Raw genomic sequence first — 18,960 nt, forward strand, 5'->3', positions numbered from 1 at the left:
CTCTATACTCACACTAGTACTTTTGATCAAACGTGTGGATTTTTCTTCCACACCAATTAATTCTCCAACTCTGTGGATACCAACTGTGTGTCCTACAATTCAATTGTGACACTCCTTGGAGTTAATACAGACCCTACAGATTAGTTATTGCAGACTCAGTTCCACAAGACTGTTACCCCACTTAGACACAAATCTCAACTAGTGGTTCCCCACACTTTCGTCTGACTTAGCTACAAATTAGGTGTTTCCACAATCCCCTCCTCACGTTCAGTACTTTGTTCTGATGGGCTCATAGAACTCAGGGAAACATTTCAGTTTTCTGCTTTATTATAAAGGATACAGATGAACAGCCACATGAAGAGGGTGAGGTTGGAAGGATCCCAAGTGCATCAGGTTCTGTCCCTGTGGAGTTGGGGTGTACCACGCTCCCAGCACATGGATGTGTTTACCAACCTAGAAGCTCTCTGAGCCTCATACTTAGGGATTTTTGTGGAGGCTTCTTTTGGGTGTGATGGATTATTAACTCACTATCTAGCTTCTCTGCCCTTTCTGGAGGATAGCAGAGTGGGGCTGAATACTGCTGAGCTTCTAATCATTGCTTGTTCTTTCTGGTGTCCAGACCCCATTGGGGAGCTGTCCAGGATCCCACTAAAGTTGCTTCAGTAGAAGAAAAGATGTTCCTGTCACCCAGGAAATTCCAAGGAACTTAAGAGCTATGTGTCAAGAACTGGGGTCAGAAACCAAATACTAGAGCAAAAGATGCTCTTAGCACCCCTGTCATTTAGGAAGTTACAAGGATTTCAGGAGCTCTGTGCTAGGAAGCATGAACAGAGACCAATACGTATATTTCTGGTTGTGTCACAGCTAGTAAAGACATGTTTGGAACTATTGCATTGTGGACCTTTTTAGAGTGATTATTTTCTTAGGTGCAGTCATAGTATTGTTGTGAGTAGGATTGTTCTCACTAGGAGAAGCATGCTGAAGTGTTTAGGACTGCACGTCAGGCCCTCTGCAACTTACTCTCAAATAGTTTAATTAAAAAGTGTGTATCTACTTAGTTATAGTATATAGAGAAAGCAAATATAGCTAACAGTGACTCTAGGTGAAGGACATATGGTTGTTCATTTAATAGTACTTTTCTTTCAACTTTCCTGTAGGTCTGGAAATTTCAAAATAAAAAGTTGGGGGAAATTTTTAGCATTACCAATCCTATATTCTTGGAAATAACTAATTATAGCTAATGGTTAGTATTGCCTGATTTTATCCTTAAGAAACATTAGTATAAGGGAAATTAATACAACATTTATTCATTTTCGCTGTTGGAGTTATCTATTGAAAATTGTATTTAATTACAAGAGTTTTATCTTTATTTTATCCTTCAAACACAGCAAATTATTATTTTTTGCATTTAAATTAAATTTGTATACTCATTAAGTGTTCATACTGATATAACAATTACATATACTGCCTATCTAATATTTAGCTTTTGGGTTAAGAGTAATATCTGATTGTAGCAATATGCTGTTTTAATACGTTAAGGTTTTAATAGTTCACCTGCCTGAATTCATTACATACTATGTATTCTTATATTTTAAGTCAAAAATTTCTCTTTAAGTCTCATGCAGATTCAAAAATGTGAGTTGGTCTTGATCCATACCTACCCAGTTGGTGAAGACAGCCTTGTATCTGATCGTTCTAAAAAAGAGGTGAGTGTTGAAATAATGAAAGAAAAGACCATTGTGGTTAATAATAATAAATACTGAGAAGGGTTATTACTAAAATGATCCATTACCAATATTTTCTGCCAAAAAAATATTTTGAGTTTTCAAAGTAAACCTCTATGGCAAGACATCTAGGTTGGTTCTTTATGGTCTAATTGTAGATTTTAAAGTATTTTCTATTCTGCCTGCCTCTTGATGTTTATCAAAAAGTGTTACAAACCATACATAGTTTGTATTGCTCTTAAAATTTTAATTACTTCAGTGATTATTTTTATTATATAAAAATATTTTTCCTTATTAGAAAAGCAATACACTCTTTAACAAAAATATATTCCGATAAAAAATTAATTTTACACATTCAGAGGGAAAAATCTTATTTTCCAACCTTAGTTTTACCTTTTAAATAAGTTTGGACAATTTTAAAGGAAAAGATGATCCTGTTGATTGTTAAATGGATCCACATCATAATATTCTCCATCAGTAATTTATGTTTAGAAATGTAGATATATTCTATATATCTGATTTTTCATTTTGCATTATTTAATATAAACATCGCGAGTATTACCTTAGTCCATGAATTTTTGTAGTTAAGTGATATTTTTAGTCATTATTACTATCATTGTGTTTTTAAGTAGTTTCCAGTGTAAGCCTCTTTTTTATTAACTGTTTTCTGCCTCTTTTGATAATGTGGCAATGTTAGTTTTATTTGATGATAATGAAAATTTATTTGTAATTAAGATTATTGCCCTGGAATGAGTAAGATTTTGTGTTATCTTGTTGTACACTACTTCTAGCTGCCTTATTTATTGATGACAGAAAGAAATTTTTATAGTGATTTCTACATTCTTTCTTTTAGTTTTATTTGCAGGGTTTTGTCCTCTCAACAAAATAAATTCTTTTTTCTACAGTATCCTTCAAATCCATTTTGCATATAGATAAAAAGTAAAAATTATAAAGAAATATATTTAAATATTTCACTCTAAATTTCAGGAGGACAGGGATCATGTCTGTTCACTGCTGTGTTCTATATACTCACAGTTTCTGGTATCTAGCAAACTGATTAATACATATGTGGTGAGTGAATGAGTGCATGAAAATTTATCGCTAAAATAGTTGTCATGGTTAATTTATGGACCTTTTTTTTCTAACTTCTAAAAAGTTAAAAATACTTAATTTTAATGGATTTATAGTAAAATAGCAGTAGGTTACAATGAATTAATATTTTGTGGATAATTTTTCTTGCATATTTTTCTGTAGTTGTCCCCAGTTTTAACCAGTGAAGTTCATAGTGTTCGTGCAGGACGGCATCTTGCTACCAAACTGAATATTTTAGTACAGCAACATTTTGACTTGGCTTCAACTACTATTACAAATATTCCAATGAAGGTAGGCAGATTTTTTCCTGCTGTTTTGAAAGCACTGCTTTGCTTTTTAAGTATTTGTTTGAGGCCAGGAGCGGTAGCTCATGCCTGTAATTCCAGCACTTTGGGAGGCTGAGATGGGAGGATTACTTGAGGCCAGGAGTTTGAGACTAGTCTAGTTGACATAGTAAGATCCCACCTCAATATAAAAAATAAAAATAAAAAATTGTTGGACATGTATTATTTATTTTAATTGAACCTTTACCTTTTCTCCCCATATCATATTTTCTGTTTTGCTAGCCCACATTCAATGTCTTTGACCAGGTCAGTAAATACTGAAAAGCAACCGGAAAGGATCACAGAATAAAATGCTATATTTTTGTTTTCTAAAAGAATATGTTATGTGAACTCTCTTAAGAAAAAAACAAAACAAATGCTCTCATTGTTTTCATCAAAATACAATTTCTATTTTAAATTATTATTCTGTGATTCTTTCCCTGACAGCTGTGTTATTAGATTTTGCTTACTTTGTGTATTCTAGTGGATCTTTTATTCTCTATATTTTTGTTGTTGCCCACTCGGTATAAAGGTGTCTATAGCTAATAGATCTAACTAGGGGAAAAGAGCTCATAGTTTTAAATTAGTTTATTACTCTCTAACTGAAAGACTGTAGATGTGAGCCCTGTGATTTTACTGGTGGATTTTTTAAGGAACCTGTTGCTACCTGTTCCTTTTCATCATATTAACGCTATCATTAAGTTATTGTAGGGCTTACACAGTGGCTGGCCCATAGTAAGCTTCAAATGAGTTTTTACTGAGTGAAATTGAATTTAATTGTATTGATTATGTTTACAAATATAAAGTAGCCACTATATCTAAAAGTTCAAATTTTTCTTACATTCCAGTTTCTATTTTCTGCCACTATATTATGAATAATAAATAGCATGAGAAATATAATCTTTTCATTATTTCTTAATGCCATTGGCTGGTTTTTCACTACAAATTTTAAGCTTACCCTGTAGAACCTTTTGGATGCAGAAGTAAATAACATAATAGGTACACTTTAATATATATAATGTCACATGTTATAAGAAAAATACTCTGATAGCTTGCCTGTTAATTTTGAGCATATTTGTGTGCTACTGGTGTGGCTCTTCAATCTTTGTGTTTTTTGGTAAATAGATAATGTTGAAATTCCTATTTCCTATTACTGAAAACAAGTTACTAAACTTGTTTGTTAGTTTGTATTTTGTATAATTGATATTTGCTAATTCACTGTAGGTATTTAAAGATGCTATTTCCTCTTTTTAACAATGATTTCACTTTAAATTTATGTAAATTATTTCAATTACATTATATTTGCATATTAAAAATATTGGCAAGACAATGCATTTGGAGTAAAAAAAAATTCAAAATTTCTGAATTAGTCATCTTTGTTAATTCTGACATAATGTAAAAAAATCATTAAATACTGTATTACCTGTATATGGCCAGTTGTTTTTTAATGGAGTTTATGTTGCATGGAAAATTTGCATCTTTAAATAGATTATCCCATTATTTTAGCTAATTATTATTGAACGTATTTGACCTCATTTTAAACAAAAAGCAAAATGAATAATTAATAATTTTATTATTTTGAAAGCAAAACCATGTTTTTTTAAATGTTTGAAATTTTGCTTCAAGGAAGAACAGCATGCTAACACATCTGCCAATTATGATGTGGAGCTACTTCATCACAAAGATGCACATGTAGATTTCCTGAAAAGTGGTAAGAGACATTTGAAAGTATTATGTTGTATGATCTAACATATGAAAGCATATTACAGTAGCCCCCATATCCTCAGGGAAGACGTTCCAAGAACCCCAGTGGATGCCTGAAACCTCAGATGGTCTCGAACCCTATACTGTATATACTGTTTTCTCCTATACATACATACCTATGATAAAGTGTAATTTATAAATTAGGCAAAGCAGGAGGAGATCAAGAACAATAAGAATAAAATAGGGCAATTTTAGCAATATATTATAATAAAGTTATATGAATGTAGTCTCTTGGTCTCTCTCCCTCTTTCTCAAAATATCTTATTGTACTGTACTCATCCTTCTTGGGATGATATGAGATGATAAAATACCTACATGATGAGATAAACTGAGATGAATGATACAGGTATTGTGACATAGCGTTAGGCTACTATGGACCTTGAACACAAGCACCATGATACCTCGACCATGGATCTGATAACCAAGAAGGCTACTAATGGGCTCGTAGCGTTTATAGCATGGATATGCTGGAAAAGGAATGATTCACATTCCAGGCAGGACAGAGTGGCCTAGTGTCAGACGTCATCATGCTACTCAGAATAGCATGCAGTGTAAAAATTATGAATTGTTTATTTCTGGACTTTTGTATTTAATATTTTTGGGCTGCAGGCTGGGCGTAGTGGCTCACACCTGTAATCCTACCACTTTGGGAGGCCAAGGTGGGCAGATCACTTGAGGTCAGGAGTTCGAGACCAGCTTGGCCAACATGGCAAAGGCCCGTGTCTACTAAAAATTAAAAAATTAGCTGGGTGTGGTGGCACATACCTGTAGTCCCAGTTACTTGTGACGCTGAGGCAGGAGAATCTCTTGAACCTGGGAGGTGGAGGTTGCAGTGAGCCGAGATCATGCCACTGCACCCCAGCCTAGGCAACAGGGTGAGACTCCATCTCAAAAAATACATGTATATCTTGGGACTGCAGTTGACCACAGGTAATGAAACCATGAAAAGCAACACAGCAAAGTTGAGGGACTACTGTAACAGCTTTGAGAAGTTCTTCAGTACAAACCAGACTGACTATAGTTCATCCCTGTGCAAACTTATCTGTCAATATCACCAATTAATGGCCATGGAACTAGTGTCCTGTGGAATTTACTTCAGAAAAGACAGGGCTAATACAACAAATACTGAGAAAGATAGCCATGGCTTTCTCAAACTCATTACAGTTTCATTTGCAGGCAAACAACCTTGAGGAAGGGAAAAGAATAGGAGCAAACTTGAAAGAGTGATAGACTTTCAACTTGGCCTAGAAATTAAATTTTGAAATTTAAATTAGTTTTTTTCCCTCTAAAAATTATTTCAGTCCATAGATCTCATCTCCCAAACTGATTTCTGCAACTGTATTGGCTTGGTTTAGGGGAGAAGACTCTGGAGTTAGGAGATAAGTTTTAGCTAAAGCTTTGCCACCAACTGGCAAGTCCCATATGTTTCTAGATGTTATGTTTGCATGCTTATGAATTAAAGATGCTGGATTAGATGAGCTGTAGTATTCCATTCAATTCTAAAATACAATGAAAATTGTAAGACTTTGAAGGTCATTTTAAAAACCTTTAAGCTTTGACATTTGGTTAAATTCTTTAGAATGTTTTCTAGTAAATTGATGCTGCCAGAGAAACAGTTGACTTTGATTATGTTGTATGCATCTTCTGAAGCATAATAATGAGCCATTCGTAACATTTGTTACATATCCGAGGAATCTTAGAATAAACCTAATGAGTTGCTAACATGAAAGAAACTATTATGATACAGGGATATATAAACATTTAACAAAGGAATATAGAGAACTTGTTTTTGAAAATATATTACATGGAAATTGCTATGAACCTGTGATGTTATATCCATTTTTAAAATGTTATTTTAAAAACTTACAAAAATGGGCCAGGCATGGTGGCTCACTCCTGTAATCCCAGCACTTTGGGAGGCTGAGGCAGGAGGATCACGAGGTCAAGAGATGATCCTGGTCAACATGGTGAAACCCTGTCTCTACTAGAAAATACAAAAAATTAGCTGGGCATGGTGGCGCGCACCTGTAGTCCCAGCTACTCAGGAGGCTGAGGCAGGGGAATCGCTTGAACCTGGGAGGCAGAGGTTGCAGTGAGCTGAGATTGCACCACTGCACTCCAGCCTGGCGACAGAGTGAGACTCTGTCTCCAAAAAAAAAAAAAAAAAAACTTACAAAAATGTCAGAAATATCCTTTGTAACACAAAATAGTTCTTTAAAATAGTTGTTGACTTGGCCTGTAGTTATATGCATTACATGTGGACACTATGTGTCAAATTTATTTTAACAATAGGAACAGAGTACTGTGGGAGCATACAGGAGGCTGCCTGTGGTGTCAGTAAGAGTTAGGCAAGTTTTACTGAGATGGTAACAGTGTAGCTGGGTCTTGGTGAGTAGGCTTATACTTTAGCCCAGATACCTTCCCTAAGTTCCAGATCTTTTTTTGTTGTTTTTTGTTTTTTGTTTTTTTGAGACAGTCTCACTCTCTCCCCCAGGCTGGAGTGCAGTGGCACGATCTTGGCTCACTGCAAGCTCTGCCTCCCAGGTTCACACCATTTTCCTACCTCAGCCTCCCAAGTAGTTGGAACTACAGGCGTCCGCCACCACGCCTGGCTAATATTTTGTATTTTTAGTAGAGACAGGATTTCACTGTGTTAACCAGGATGATCTCGATCTCCTGACCTCATGATCCACCTGCCTTGGCCTCCCAAAGTGCTGGCATTACAGGCATGAGTCCCGGCACCCGGCCCCTAAATTCCAGATCTTTATATTCTGCTGCCTAATTGTATCTCTTAGATGTCTCTCAGGCACCTACATCTCAACATGCCCAAAACAACTTAGGAGCTTTGCCACCTGAACTAGTCTCCTTTTTCAGTGAATGGCCCTGTTGTCTATTCATTTATATAAGGCGGAAACCTCAGAATCACTTCTGAGGCATCTAATCCATCATCACATTTTCTTGATTTCATCTACTAATATTTCTCACGTACATCAAAATCTCCATCTCAGCTACCAATAACATTTCCTTAATCCAGCCTTTCATTTTCTTACCTGTTATCTCACAGTAGCCTTCTAAATGGCCTGTTCCTGTCTACTCTTTACCCTCTAGCTACAGTAACTTTCAGAATGCTAATCCTGACCATGTTCTCATGACCTTAAACCTGCCCCCTGCCCATGCTTTTCTGTTGCCCTTAGGAAAAGACAGAGCTGTTTAAATGTCTTACAAGGCCCTTCATTGTCTGTCCCCCTCCCCCTTTTTATTCTCATCTCAGAACATAATAATCTTTGTTTCAGCCACACAGATCTAATATTTTTAATGCTTCCTCCTGCCACAGTATCTTGGTATCTACTGTTCTTTTGCCTGAAGAGTCTTTCCTCTATTTCTTTTTTTTTTTTTTTGAGACGGAGTCTCACTTTGTTGCTCAGACTGGAGTACAGTAGTGTGATCATAGCTTACTGTGGCATCGACCTCTTGGGCTACAAGCAGTCCTTCCACCTCAGCCTCCAGAGTAGCTGGGACTGCAGGTGCAAACCACAAAGCCTGGCTAATTTTTGTATTTTTTCCATAGAGACAGGGTCTCACTATGTTGCCCAGGCTGGTTTCCTGACCCCCTAGCAATCCTCCCACTTAGGACTCATAAAGTGCTGAGATTTTAGATGTGAGGCACTGCGTCTGGTCTGTTTCTTTAGTTAATTTCTACTCATCCCCTTATAACTCAGACCAGTCTTCACTTCTCAAGGAAACTTCCCCTGGTGTCTTGGAATTTGACAAATCTCCCTCTTTAGGCACTCATAGCACTGTAGATATTTCCTTCAAAGCCTTGTCAGCTTTATGGTTGCACATTTGTTTATTATTATTAGATTAATATCTCCTTATGTATTTACTTTCCAGATCCCTTGGTTTGTGTTTCTTCTAACTAAACTTACTAGAATTCAGTATAGGTATGCATTTTAGATTCCTTAATCTTTTTCTGAGTACTTAACCATGTCATTTTATCATTTAATAGTGTGGGCAGGGAAGAGCAGTTGTAGATGCTTGAAATTTTTTAAATTTTCGCTATTGACTTTCAGTGCAGTGACCTAAATGATTGGTTTAATAATGAATATGGAGGAAAATTACTATTTATTTTAATTATAGATAATATCTATACTCTGTGTGGTATTTGTCCAGGGGACCTGATAAAAAGATGTTGTCTCAGAGATATTTTCTCTTACAGAGTTTAAACTCATTTGGAAATCTTGGTAAACAATTTGAAGCTTGTGATCTACTTGATAATGTTAGTGTTTCTCTGACATTTTTTTCATTGTTGTTTTTAAATGGACTTTTAATTTTAGAGTAGTTTCAGATGTACAGAATAATTGTGAGGACAGTACAGAGTTCCCCTTACTCCATATCCAGTTTGCTCTATTACTATTTTTTGCTTTTATTATTACTATTTTTTTTTTTATTTTTTTGAGGCAGAGTCTCACTCTGTTGCCCAGGCTGGAGTGCTGTGTCGCGATCTTGGCTCACTGCAACCTCTGCTGCCCGGGTTCAAGTGATTCTTCTGCCTCAGCCTCCCGAATAGCTGGGATTACAGGCACCTGCTGCCGCGCCTGGCACATTTTTGTAGTTTTAGTAGGGACAGGGTTTCATCATCTTGACCAGGCTGGTCTTGAACTCCTGACCTCATGATCCACCCGTCTCAGCCTCCCAAAGTGCTGGGATTACAGGCGTGAGCCACCATGCCCAGCCGCTTTTATTATTTTTTAAATTAACACATAGTTGTACATATTTATGGAATATAGTGTGATGTTTTGATACATGTATACAATGTGTAATGTCTCTGACATATTTTTAAAGGTGATTCACACCTAGGTGGTGGCAGTCGAGAAGGCCCATTTAAAGAAACGATAACATTAAAGTGGTGTACACCAAGGACAAATAACATTGGTAGGTATTTAAGAATAACTGAAAAAGACTAAATCAAAAGGCTCTTCAGGTATTTTGTGGGGATCAATTAATTGATTCTGTTTTGCATTTTCGTTTTCCATTGTTTCAGGACTGAATGAATTCAGTGAACAAGTTTTTTTTTCTTTTAATTGTGAGAATATTTCTTTATATTCTTTCAAATCAGTGTTTTCTTCTATTTCAGAATTACACTATTGTACTGGAGCTTATCGGATTTCACCTGTAGACGTAAATAGTAGACCTTCCTCCTGCCTTACTAATTTTCTTCTAAATGGTAACTTTCATCATTTAATGATTTTGCCTGAAATTATATTATTTGAATTATTTATATTATTATTAAATTATTATTTGAGTGAAATTATTAAGAGTATGAACTCTGGAAAGCTATTGTCATCACTATAGCTTTGCCATTTATTTGTGAAAGCTGTTTTAAACTTATGTAATTCGAAATACCCTTTAACAGTTTTTACTAACATTGAAAAGATGACTTTAGGTTTGGCTTTCAGGCTATTATATCTAAGCAAGTTTTATTTAATAAAATTGTGAGTATTTCTATTTTAAAAATTTGACCTTTAGAGTCTAAATTGATTTGTTTTGGAAGCTATAATTAGAAAATATATTTAAAAAAAAAATAGAAGCTGGAATAATGTAGACCATTTATCTTGGCCCATTGAATTTTAAATCAAAGCAAAGATGGACTTACTTGAACACGATACCTTTATCATAAATAAATATTATGTTTTTAATATTATACCATATGATTCTTACCTATGACCTTAAATCTGTGGTTTCATTCTGTGAAATTTTTTTTACAAGTCTAAATTATTGAATTCCAAATTAAAAGCTTCTCTGGTAATTCTTATGATCATCTCAGGTTTTGGAACTAGTGATCTAAAGAGTCATTCTGTCTTTATCATAAGGTTATGTCATTGTGAATTAAGCATAATTTGATTATCAGACTAGGTGAAATTCAGATTAACATTTGGACATGTAGAATAGAAAGTAGTTATGATTACAGTGTGGATGAGGAACTGTCGTGTAAGTGAACTGGGACTGTGCCTTCTCCCCAAATGTTCTGTAGCATTAATAACCTGAGGATTATGGAGCAGTTGTCTCACTTTTCTTCTTGAGGTCCAGGAGAAAAATTCAATATGTACATGTAAATTGGATGAACCATATAGCCAAATGTATTATTTCAGAGACCACTATAGTTGTTGTGTGAAACTGTATAACTATATAACCTTGGAGTAACTAAGATATAGTTAAGGCTAGAATTCAGATTTTTAGGCATGGAAGAGTAGATACACTAAATTAGCAATGCAGGTTAAAATACGGGGATCAATAAATAAAATGAAAAAATCTAGACGTAACTCTCAAGGAAATAAATGAGAGCCCGTTTGAGTTTCATTACTGATAGCGTAATCTTATTTTTGACAGGTCGTTCTGTTTTACTGGAACAACCACGAAAATCAGGTTCTAAAGTCATTAGTCATATGCTTAGTAGCCATGGAGGAGAGATTTTTTTGCATGTCCTTAGCAGTTCTCGATCCATTCTAGAAGATCCGCCTTCAATTAGTGAAGGATGTGGAGGAAGAGTTACAGACTACCGGATTACAGTAAGACTCTAATATCTATAAATTTTAAGTTTTGAATGTGTCATCATTCAGCAAGTAGTTATCAAATGCTCGTGAAATGCTAAGATCTGTGGAAAAAAGGAGATTTGGAAGAAGTTGATTATTATTTTAATTAGGTGAATTTCCTGCAATATTTGCTCAAAAGTTCTATTTATCATTGTTTAATCTTATTTTATATTCAGTGTATGGTGAGACGTATCTGAATTGCAATGACACGCTGGAATTGTAGGAAATAATAAATTGATTTGAACTAATATTTTAGGTGAAACTTAATTTCTAGTAATTTAAATGGCAAACAGAAACCTGGAATATTTGGATTGCTGCTACTTTGAAATAACATAAACTTTCGTATTATTGGGAAGAACATAAAAGGAAATATATGTCCCTTTTTGGTAGAAATTCTGTTCTAATTTTGATTTTTTATTCTCCCTCCTCTCTTTCCTATTTGGTATTTCATAGCTGTTTACTTCTTGAGGTGGTTGTAAAAACTAAGTGTGATATATGTATGTGAATATACTTTGTAAACCACAAAGTGTTATATACTGTAAGTAACTTTTTAATTAGGATTTTTTTAAAAAACATAATATTTAAATAAGGAGAAGCCTAATCAATATTTATTGTAGAAAATTTAGAGAATATAGGTGTCTTTAAAAAACACCCACACCTGTAAATTACCTATAATTTCATCATTCACAGATAATTATTGTTAACATGTTTATGTTATGTCAAGGTAGTTTGTTTGTTTGTTTGTTTTGAGACAGAGTTTTGCTCTTGTTGCCCAGGTTAGAGTGCAGTGGTGCAATCTTGGCTCACTGCAACCTCCGCCTCCTGGGTTCAAGTGATTCTCTTGCCTCAGCTTCCCGAGTAGATAAGATTATAGGTGCCTGCCACCACACCCAGCTAATTTTTGTATTTTTAGTAAAGATGGGGTTTCACCATGTTGGCCAGGCTAGTCTCAAACTCCTGACCTTAGGTGATCCACCTGTCTTGGCCTCCCAAAGTGTTGGGATTACAGGTGTGAGCCACCGTGCCCAGGCTCAAGGTAGTTTTTAAAGAAGCAAATGAGTCTTCTAATATGATTAACTGACTCTTTTATCTATATGTGATAGAAAAGTGAAATTACAGAAGGGGGAAAAAAGTGTTTCTCGGTTTTTACAAAAGGTGGGGAAAACATACCATGAATGCATTTATGTTTGAGGCTTTCTTCATTTTCATCATATAAAGGCTGATAGGTTTCAAGTTCAGAAAGGATTAAAAAAGTAGTGGAGTTGAGGGATACTGTTAGAAAAAATGTTTTGTTGCACATCACAGGACAGAAGACATCAGGGAAACAGACTAGTACATGTAATCCATACTGAAACATTAGACATAGTTTCTAATTTTATCTTATTTGGTTATCATTAGGATTTTGGTGAATTTATGAGGGAAAACAGATTAACTCCTTTTCTAGACCCCAGATATAAAATCGATGGAAGTCTTGAGGTCCCTTTGGAACGAGCAAAAGATCAGTTAGAAAAACACACCCGTTACTGGCCTATGATCATTTCACAAACCACCATTTTTAACATGCAAGCGGTAAGTGTCTAGTAGCTTCAACTTTTCTTATAGATTAGTTATATATTCTTTATAGAAACAAATTAGAAAATTTGTAATTTATACCATTTCTTAAGCAAAGAGTGAAATATATGAGCTTGCTAAAGTTAAAGAATTAATAATTAAAAATTGAAGTGATAGTTATAGATTCCTTCACCATGATAGTCTTTAAAATCCTTTCAAAAATCAAGTTCTGCCTAGATGTTTTGATATTTATTTTTCAAGACAGATTTTCTTTTTTCTTTAAAAAAATATCTAACAGGTAGTTCCATTAGCCAGTGTTATTGTGAAAGAATCTCTGACAGAAGAAGATGTGTTAAACTGTCAAAAAACAATATACAACTTAGTTGATATGGAAAGAAAAAATGATCCTCTACCTATTTCCACAGTTGGTACAAGAGGAAAGGGCCCTAAAAGGTAGATTTTTTTTCTTATTTTCTTTATAGATCACATTTACTTGATACATACTGTTTTTCTCAAGACAACTTACTCTATATGTAAATTTTTTTGAGGACTTGTGTGTATACATGTGTGTGTATATATATATATATATATGTTTGAGATGAAATAATACAAAATCATAGAAATTGATATATTATAGCTTAGAATTTCACTGTTAACTACCAAGTAAGAGGAAGGAAGTCCACATTTCATTATTTCTTTTTACTTTACCAGTAGAAAGTGACACTTCAATATTATTTAAAGAGTATTTCCAAATCTTTACTGCAGAGATGAACAATACCGTATCATGTGGAATGAATTAGAAACCCTTGTCAGAGCCCATATCAACAACTCAGAGAAACATCAAAGAGTCTTGGAATGTCTGATGGCATGCAGGAGCAAACCCCCGGAAGAAGAAGAACGAAAGAAACGAGGAAGAAAGAGGGAAGACAAAGAGGACAAGTCAGAGAAAGCAGTGAAAGATTATGAACAGGAAAAGTCTTGGCAAGACTCGGAGAGGTGACTTCTTGGCACTGATATAGCACCACAGTGCCTTTTGTTATATCACATTCTGCATAGAGCATTTTCATACATTCTAACCTGATTTAATAGTAGTTCATTTAATACATGTTTGTTCATTTTCATTACTGTAATTTTATCATTCTTAAAATCTAAAGGATCTTTCTTGGGCGTAAAAATGTGTGAATTTTTACTGTTGGGGCAAAGTTAGTGTTAGTTTTTCCTAATTAACTTCTGAAAATCTTAATGCACGATGTTTAGTATCAGTATGTGCTTTATGTGTTGTGAACCTCACAGGTGTAATTTTATTCCTCTGTTCACTAAATATTTATTGAATGCTTAGGATGTGCCAGGCATTTGGCACAAGATCCCTACCCTTGAAGAACATACAGTGTGATGGTAGAGACAGATAATTAAATTAGTGATTGCAGGCTGGGCGCAGTGGCTCACACTTGTAATCCCAGGACTTTGGGAGACCGAGGCAGATGGATCAGTTGAGGCCAGGAGTTTGAGACCAGCCTGGCCAACATGGCAAAATCCAGTCTCTACTTAAAAAAAATACCAAAATTAGCCTGGTGTGGGAGCACATGCCTGTAGTCTCAGCTACTCAGGTACTTAGGCACGAGAATTGCTTGAGCCTGGGAGGCAGAGGTTGCTGTGAGCCGAGATCACTCCACTGCACTCCAGCCTGCAATAGAGTAAGACTCTGTCGAGAAAAAAAAAAAAAAATAGTGATTGCAGCAAAGTGTGGAAGGTGCTATTTTAAAAATAGGCATAGGATGGCCTTGGAAGCACAGAAGAGCATACAGTCTATTCTGAAAATGTTCCTTAATAGTATACTCTTTTCCTTTAGTTTGTGATTTATATTATGATGTCAAAGTTAAATCTGAAAAAAACATAAAAGTAATAAAGGCTTGTAAATAGAAATAGCGTATCAGCTGGCTATATCCTCTATCCCCTTGCCAGAAATCAGACCAACACCAGGTAACTTTTTTTTAATTAATTAATTTTTATTTATTTTTTTGAGACAGAGTCTCACTCTGTTGCCCCAGCTGGAATGCAGTGGCATGATCTCGATTCACTGCAGCCTCTGCCGCCTGGATTCAAGTGATTCTCATGCCTCAGCCTCTCACGTAGCTGGGATTATAGGTGTACACCACCATGCCTAGCCAATTTTTTGTATTTGTGGTAGAGATGGAGTTTCACCATGTTGCCTAGGCTGGTCTCGATCTCCTGACCTCAGGAGATCTGCCCACCTTGGCTTCCCCAAGTGCTTGGGATTACAGGCATGAGCCACTGCAACTGACCAAAAACACATCTTTTTATGATGGAAAATTTCAAACATATGTAGCAATAGAACAGATAGTTACTCATCATCTACTTTCAATGATTAACAATTCATGGCAGATCTCATTTCATATATATCTTCATCCACTACCTTCACCACTACCCCCATAGGAATACTTTGAAGCTAATTCTGGAAATCCTATAATTTTATCCATTAATAATAGAATACTTTTATTCTCTTTGACTTTAGAAGCTCATGTTTTCCTTAGGGCTACTGAGCTTCTGAAACAAAACTGGCTCACCGTAAGAGGGAAAAAGTACTATCATTCAGACCCCACTGGGCTTCAAGTACACTCTTGTGTATTTTGCAAGTGTTTTTGTTCTCTGATGAAACTCTATAAAAGCTTAGAGTTAAGTTTCTGATTTGTAGAACATAAATACATCTGCACAATACATAGACTAGAGAATAAGTGGGGATAAACTTATTTGTAATTTGAAATTCAGTATTTTGTTCATATCTTTAAAAATCAAAATTGTGCAATTTCTTCTGAAGATCACATCATTTCCTACCTTTTAAATTTTAAGTATTTTTTTTTATATATTTTACAGCTAATTCCTAAATTGTTACATTTTTATTATGAAGGAAAAGGGAAACTTGTATTTAATTGATTAATTTCTGTTACCTGGTTTTAGATTGAAGTTTTTGATTAGTCCCTAGGTTTATTTTATGAGATTAACCATCTTCTATAAAGGTTGATATGCAAAGGTAGTTTAATTATTAGACAATTTTTAGACTTCTAAAAATTTAAACTTTACATTTCATTATTTGTCCCTCTAAAAGATTAAAAGGAATCTTAGAGCGTGGAAAAGAAGACTTGGCTGAAGCTGAGATTATAAAAGATTCGCCTGATTCCCCAGAACCTCCAAACAAAAAACCCCTTGTTGAAATGGATGAAACTCCACAAGTGGAAAAATCAAAAGGTAAGGTACAGCTGTGGTAACTAGCTTTATAAAAAGTTTTGCAGGCTGGGTGTGGTGACTCACCCCTGTAATCCCAGCACTTTGGGAGGCCAAGGCAGGCAGATCACCTGAGGTCAGAAGTTTAAGACCAGCCTGGCCAGCATGGTGAAACCCCACCTCTACTAAAAGTATAAAAATTAGCTGGGCATGGTGGCACACACCTGTAATCCCAGCTACTCAGGAGGCTGAGGCAGGAGAATCACTTGCACCTAGGAGGCAGAGGTTTCAGTGAGCCAAGATTGCACCATTGCACTTTAGCCTGAGCGACAGAGCAAGACTCTGTCTCAGAAAAAAAAAAAAAAGTTTTCCAGTGAAGCTCTGTTTTGTACAGTGTTATTTAATATTGTTGTGTGTATGTGAGGAAGAGTTCTTAGGTATTCATGGATGCTGTTTAGGAGATTCTCTCTTTACAGCCTGTATTAGTCCAGTCTCATGCTGCTAATAAAGACATACCTGAGACTGGGTAATTGTTAAAGGAAAGAGGTTTAATTGACTCAAAGTTCCAGCATGGCTGGGAGGCCTGAGAAAACTTACAGTCATGGCAGAAGGAGAAGCAAACACGTCCTTCTTCACGTGGCGGCAGCAAGGAGAAGGGCAGAGCAAAGGCAGACGAAGCGCCTTGTAAAACCATCAGATCTAGTGAGAACTCACTCACTGTCACAAGAACAGCATAGAAATTGGGGTGGGCACACAGCCAAACCATATCACAGCCTTAGAGAATGTAGGCAGTAAATATGTTTGTCAGTGTTAAAAACAAGTACTGTCATACTTTCAGTAATGAAGCCTTTGGAAAATAAGCATATAAAGTTTGTGTTTTAAGAAATTTTAAATATATAAACTTGAATCTGTTTATGTTCCTGATACTATAGTAAGAGCTGGGATATTGAATACAAACTCTTTTACCCTAAGCTCTTACTAAACCTAGAAATAATGTATTATCACTCTTTTATTGCTATATTAAAATGTGTTTGAGTTTTAGTGTAGTTATAATTATAAACAATATTTTCACTGTAAAGCCTCTTAATCTATTACTTATAGGTTAAAAGTTTAGTTTCCTCTTGAAGGAATTCTAAGCACCAAGGATATGATTTGGGGTTGGCAGCTCCTGAAACCATTCTAGGCCTTAGTTATCTTGAAGGCAAACTAGATTTAGTCTTTTTAGGATACATGTGTGATGGTATGCCATCATTAGACTACCTGATATCCTGCCACTGTGCCTCTCCTAAGGCAGTAGAACCAGCTTATGAATATTGGCAGCTCATCCTAGGGAGAAGGCAGGCTTGTTTGTTTTTGATATACTTGTTATAGTGTATATATATAGTGATACATATTATATTCTTCAGTTCACTAGTTTCTTTGAAACCAGAGATCACCCTTGAGGTGATCTTATTATATTTGCCTTTCAGGCATTTGCTAGAGGGCCCAGAAAATAATAGGATTTAAATAGATTTTTTTGATAAATTGTTTCTCATATGACAAAATATACCACTGTTCATTAGGATGAGAAATATAGGTATACTCTAAACAGTGTTTCAGCATTGCTTGGCAAATAGAACTTTCAAGGAGTATTACTGAGGTGGAGATTGCAGTGAGCCAAGATCGTGCCACTGCACTCCAGCCTGGGCGACAGAGTAAGACTCAGTCTCAAAAAAAAACAAAGAGTATTTATACTGGCAAAAATTGCAAGCAACTAAAAGCCACATTAGTAAGAAAATGACTGAATAATGGTGTGTCCATAGGGTGGTATGTATGTATTTATTTATTTATTGAGACAGAGTCCACTCTTGTTGCCCAGGGTGGAGTGCAATGGCACTGTCTCAGCTCACTGCAGCCTCTGCCTCCTGGGTTCGAGTGATTCTCCTGCCTCGGCCTCCCGAGTAGCTGGGATTACAGGTGCCTGCCACCATGCCCAGCTGATTTTTATATTTTCAGTAGAGACAGGGTTTCACCATGTTGGCCAGGCTGGTGTCGAACTCCTGACCTCAGGTGATTTGCCTGCCTCAGCCTCCCAAAGTGCTGGGATTACAGACATGAGTTACCACGTCCAGCCCCCACAGGGTGGTATTTATATAGCCCAGGAATAATTATTGAATGAATATGTAAATGAGTAAGTTTTTTTAAAGCAGGTTACATAAACATATGTACTGTGATCTCAATTTTAAGTTTTCATACACATATGTACTAGCTTGTCACTTAGATGAAATATCAGCTACCATTAAATTAAATGGATCCCTGATGCTTTTCACCATAGAAATATGTGGAATAGCTCATATGAGAAGCAACTTGATTGCACATTACTGCCTTTCCTTGTAACTTTCTGTTTGAGCTTGGTATTTGAAAAGTGTTTGTTTTTTCTTTCATTCTATTTTATAACCTAAATTGCATATCTCTTCTGATCAGCAACTTATCTGGGCCTTTTATTATACCTTAGTTTTATCTGCTTTGAAAGATGACTTCCCAGGCCCCCCCAAAGTGAATTTTGTGCCTGCTGTATACACTGCACTTAAGGTTGGGCTATTCCAAATGTGCCGTCTAGATTTGGCAAACGTCTATTCAGCTGTCTTTGTATGATGCAGTAACAAAACAAAACAAAAAAGAAAACATTTGTTGATA

General features: G+C 35.6%; 1 protein-coding gene across 2 annotated transcripts in view; it reads left to right on the top strand.

Moving 5' to 3' along the window:
- ASUN (asunder spermatogenesis regulator) overlaps positions 1-18,960 on the top strand; it is a 33,121-nt gene that overhangs the window by 10,869 nt on the left and 3,292 nt on the right. For both annotated transcript variants that reach the window (XM_011946977.1, XM_011946978.1), the window contains 10 exons: positions 1,616-1,706; positions 2,979-3,107; positions 4,766-4,850; positions 9,746-9,835; positions 10,038-10,127; positions 11,291-11,469; positions 12,892-13,062; positions 13,343-13,497; positions 13,810-14,040; positions 16,169-16,308. In XM_011946977.1, the coding sequence (XP_011802367.1) occupies positions 1,616-1,706; positions 2,979-3,107; positions 4,766-4,850; positions 9,746-9,835; positions 10,038-10,127; positions 11,291-11,469; positions 12,892-13,062; positions 13,343-13,497; positions 13,810-14,040; positions 16,169-16,308 (1,361 nt within the window). The remainder of the gene's footprint in view (positions 1-1,615; positions 1,707-2,978; positions 3,108-4,765; positions 4,851-9,745; positions 9,836-10,037; positions 10,128-11,290; positions 11,470-12,891; positions 13,063-13,342; positions 13,498-13,809; positions 14,041-16,168; positions 16,309-18,960) is intronic.

The sequence above is a fragment of the Colobus angolensis genome, unplaced genomic scaffold (assembly GCF_000951035.1).
Source record: "Colobus angolensis palliatus isolate OR3802 unplaced genomic scaffold, Cang.pa_1.0 Scaffold256, whole genome shotgun sequence".
NCBI lineage: Eukaryota > Metazoa > Chordata > Mammalia > Primates > Cercopithecidae > Colobus > Colobus angolensis.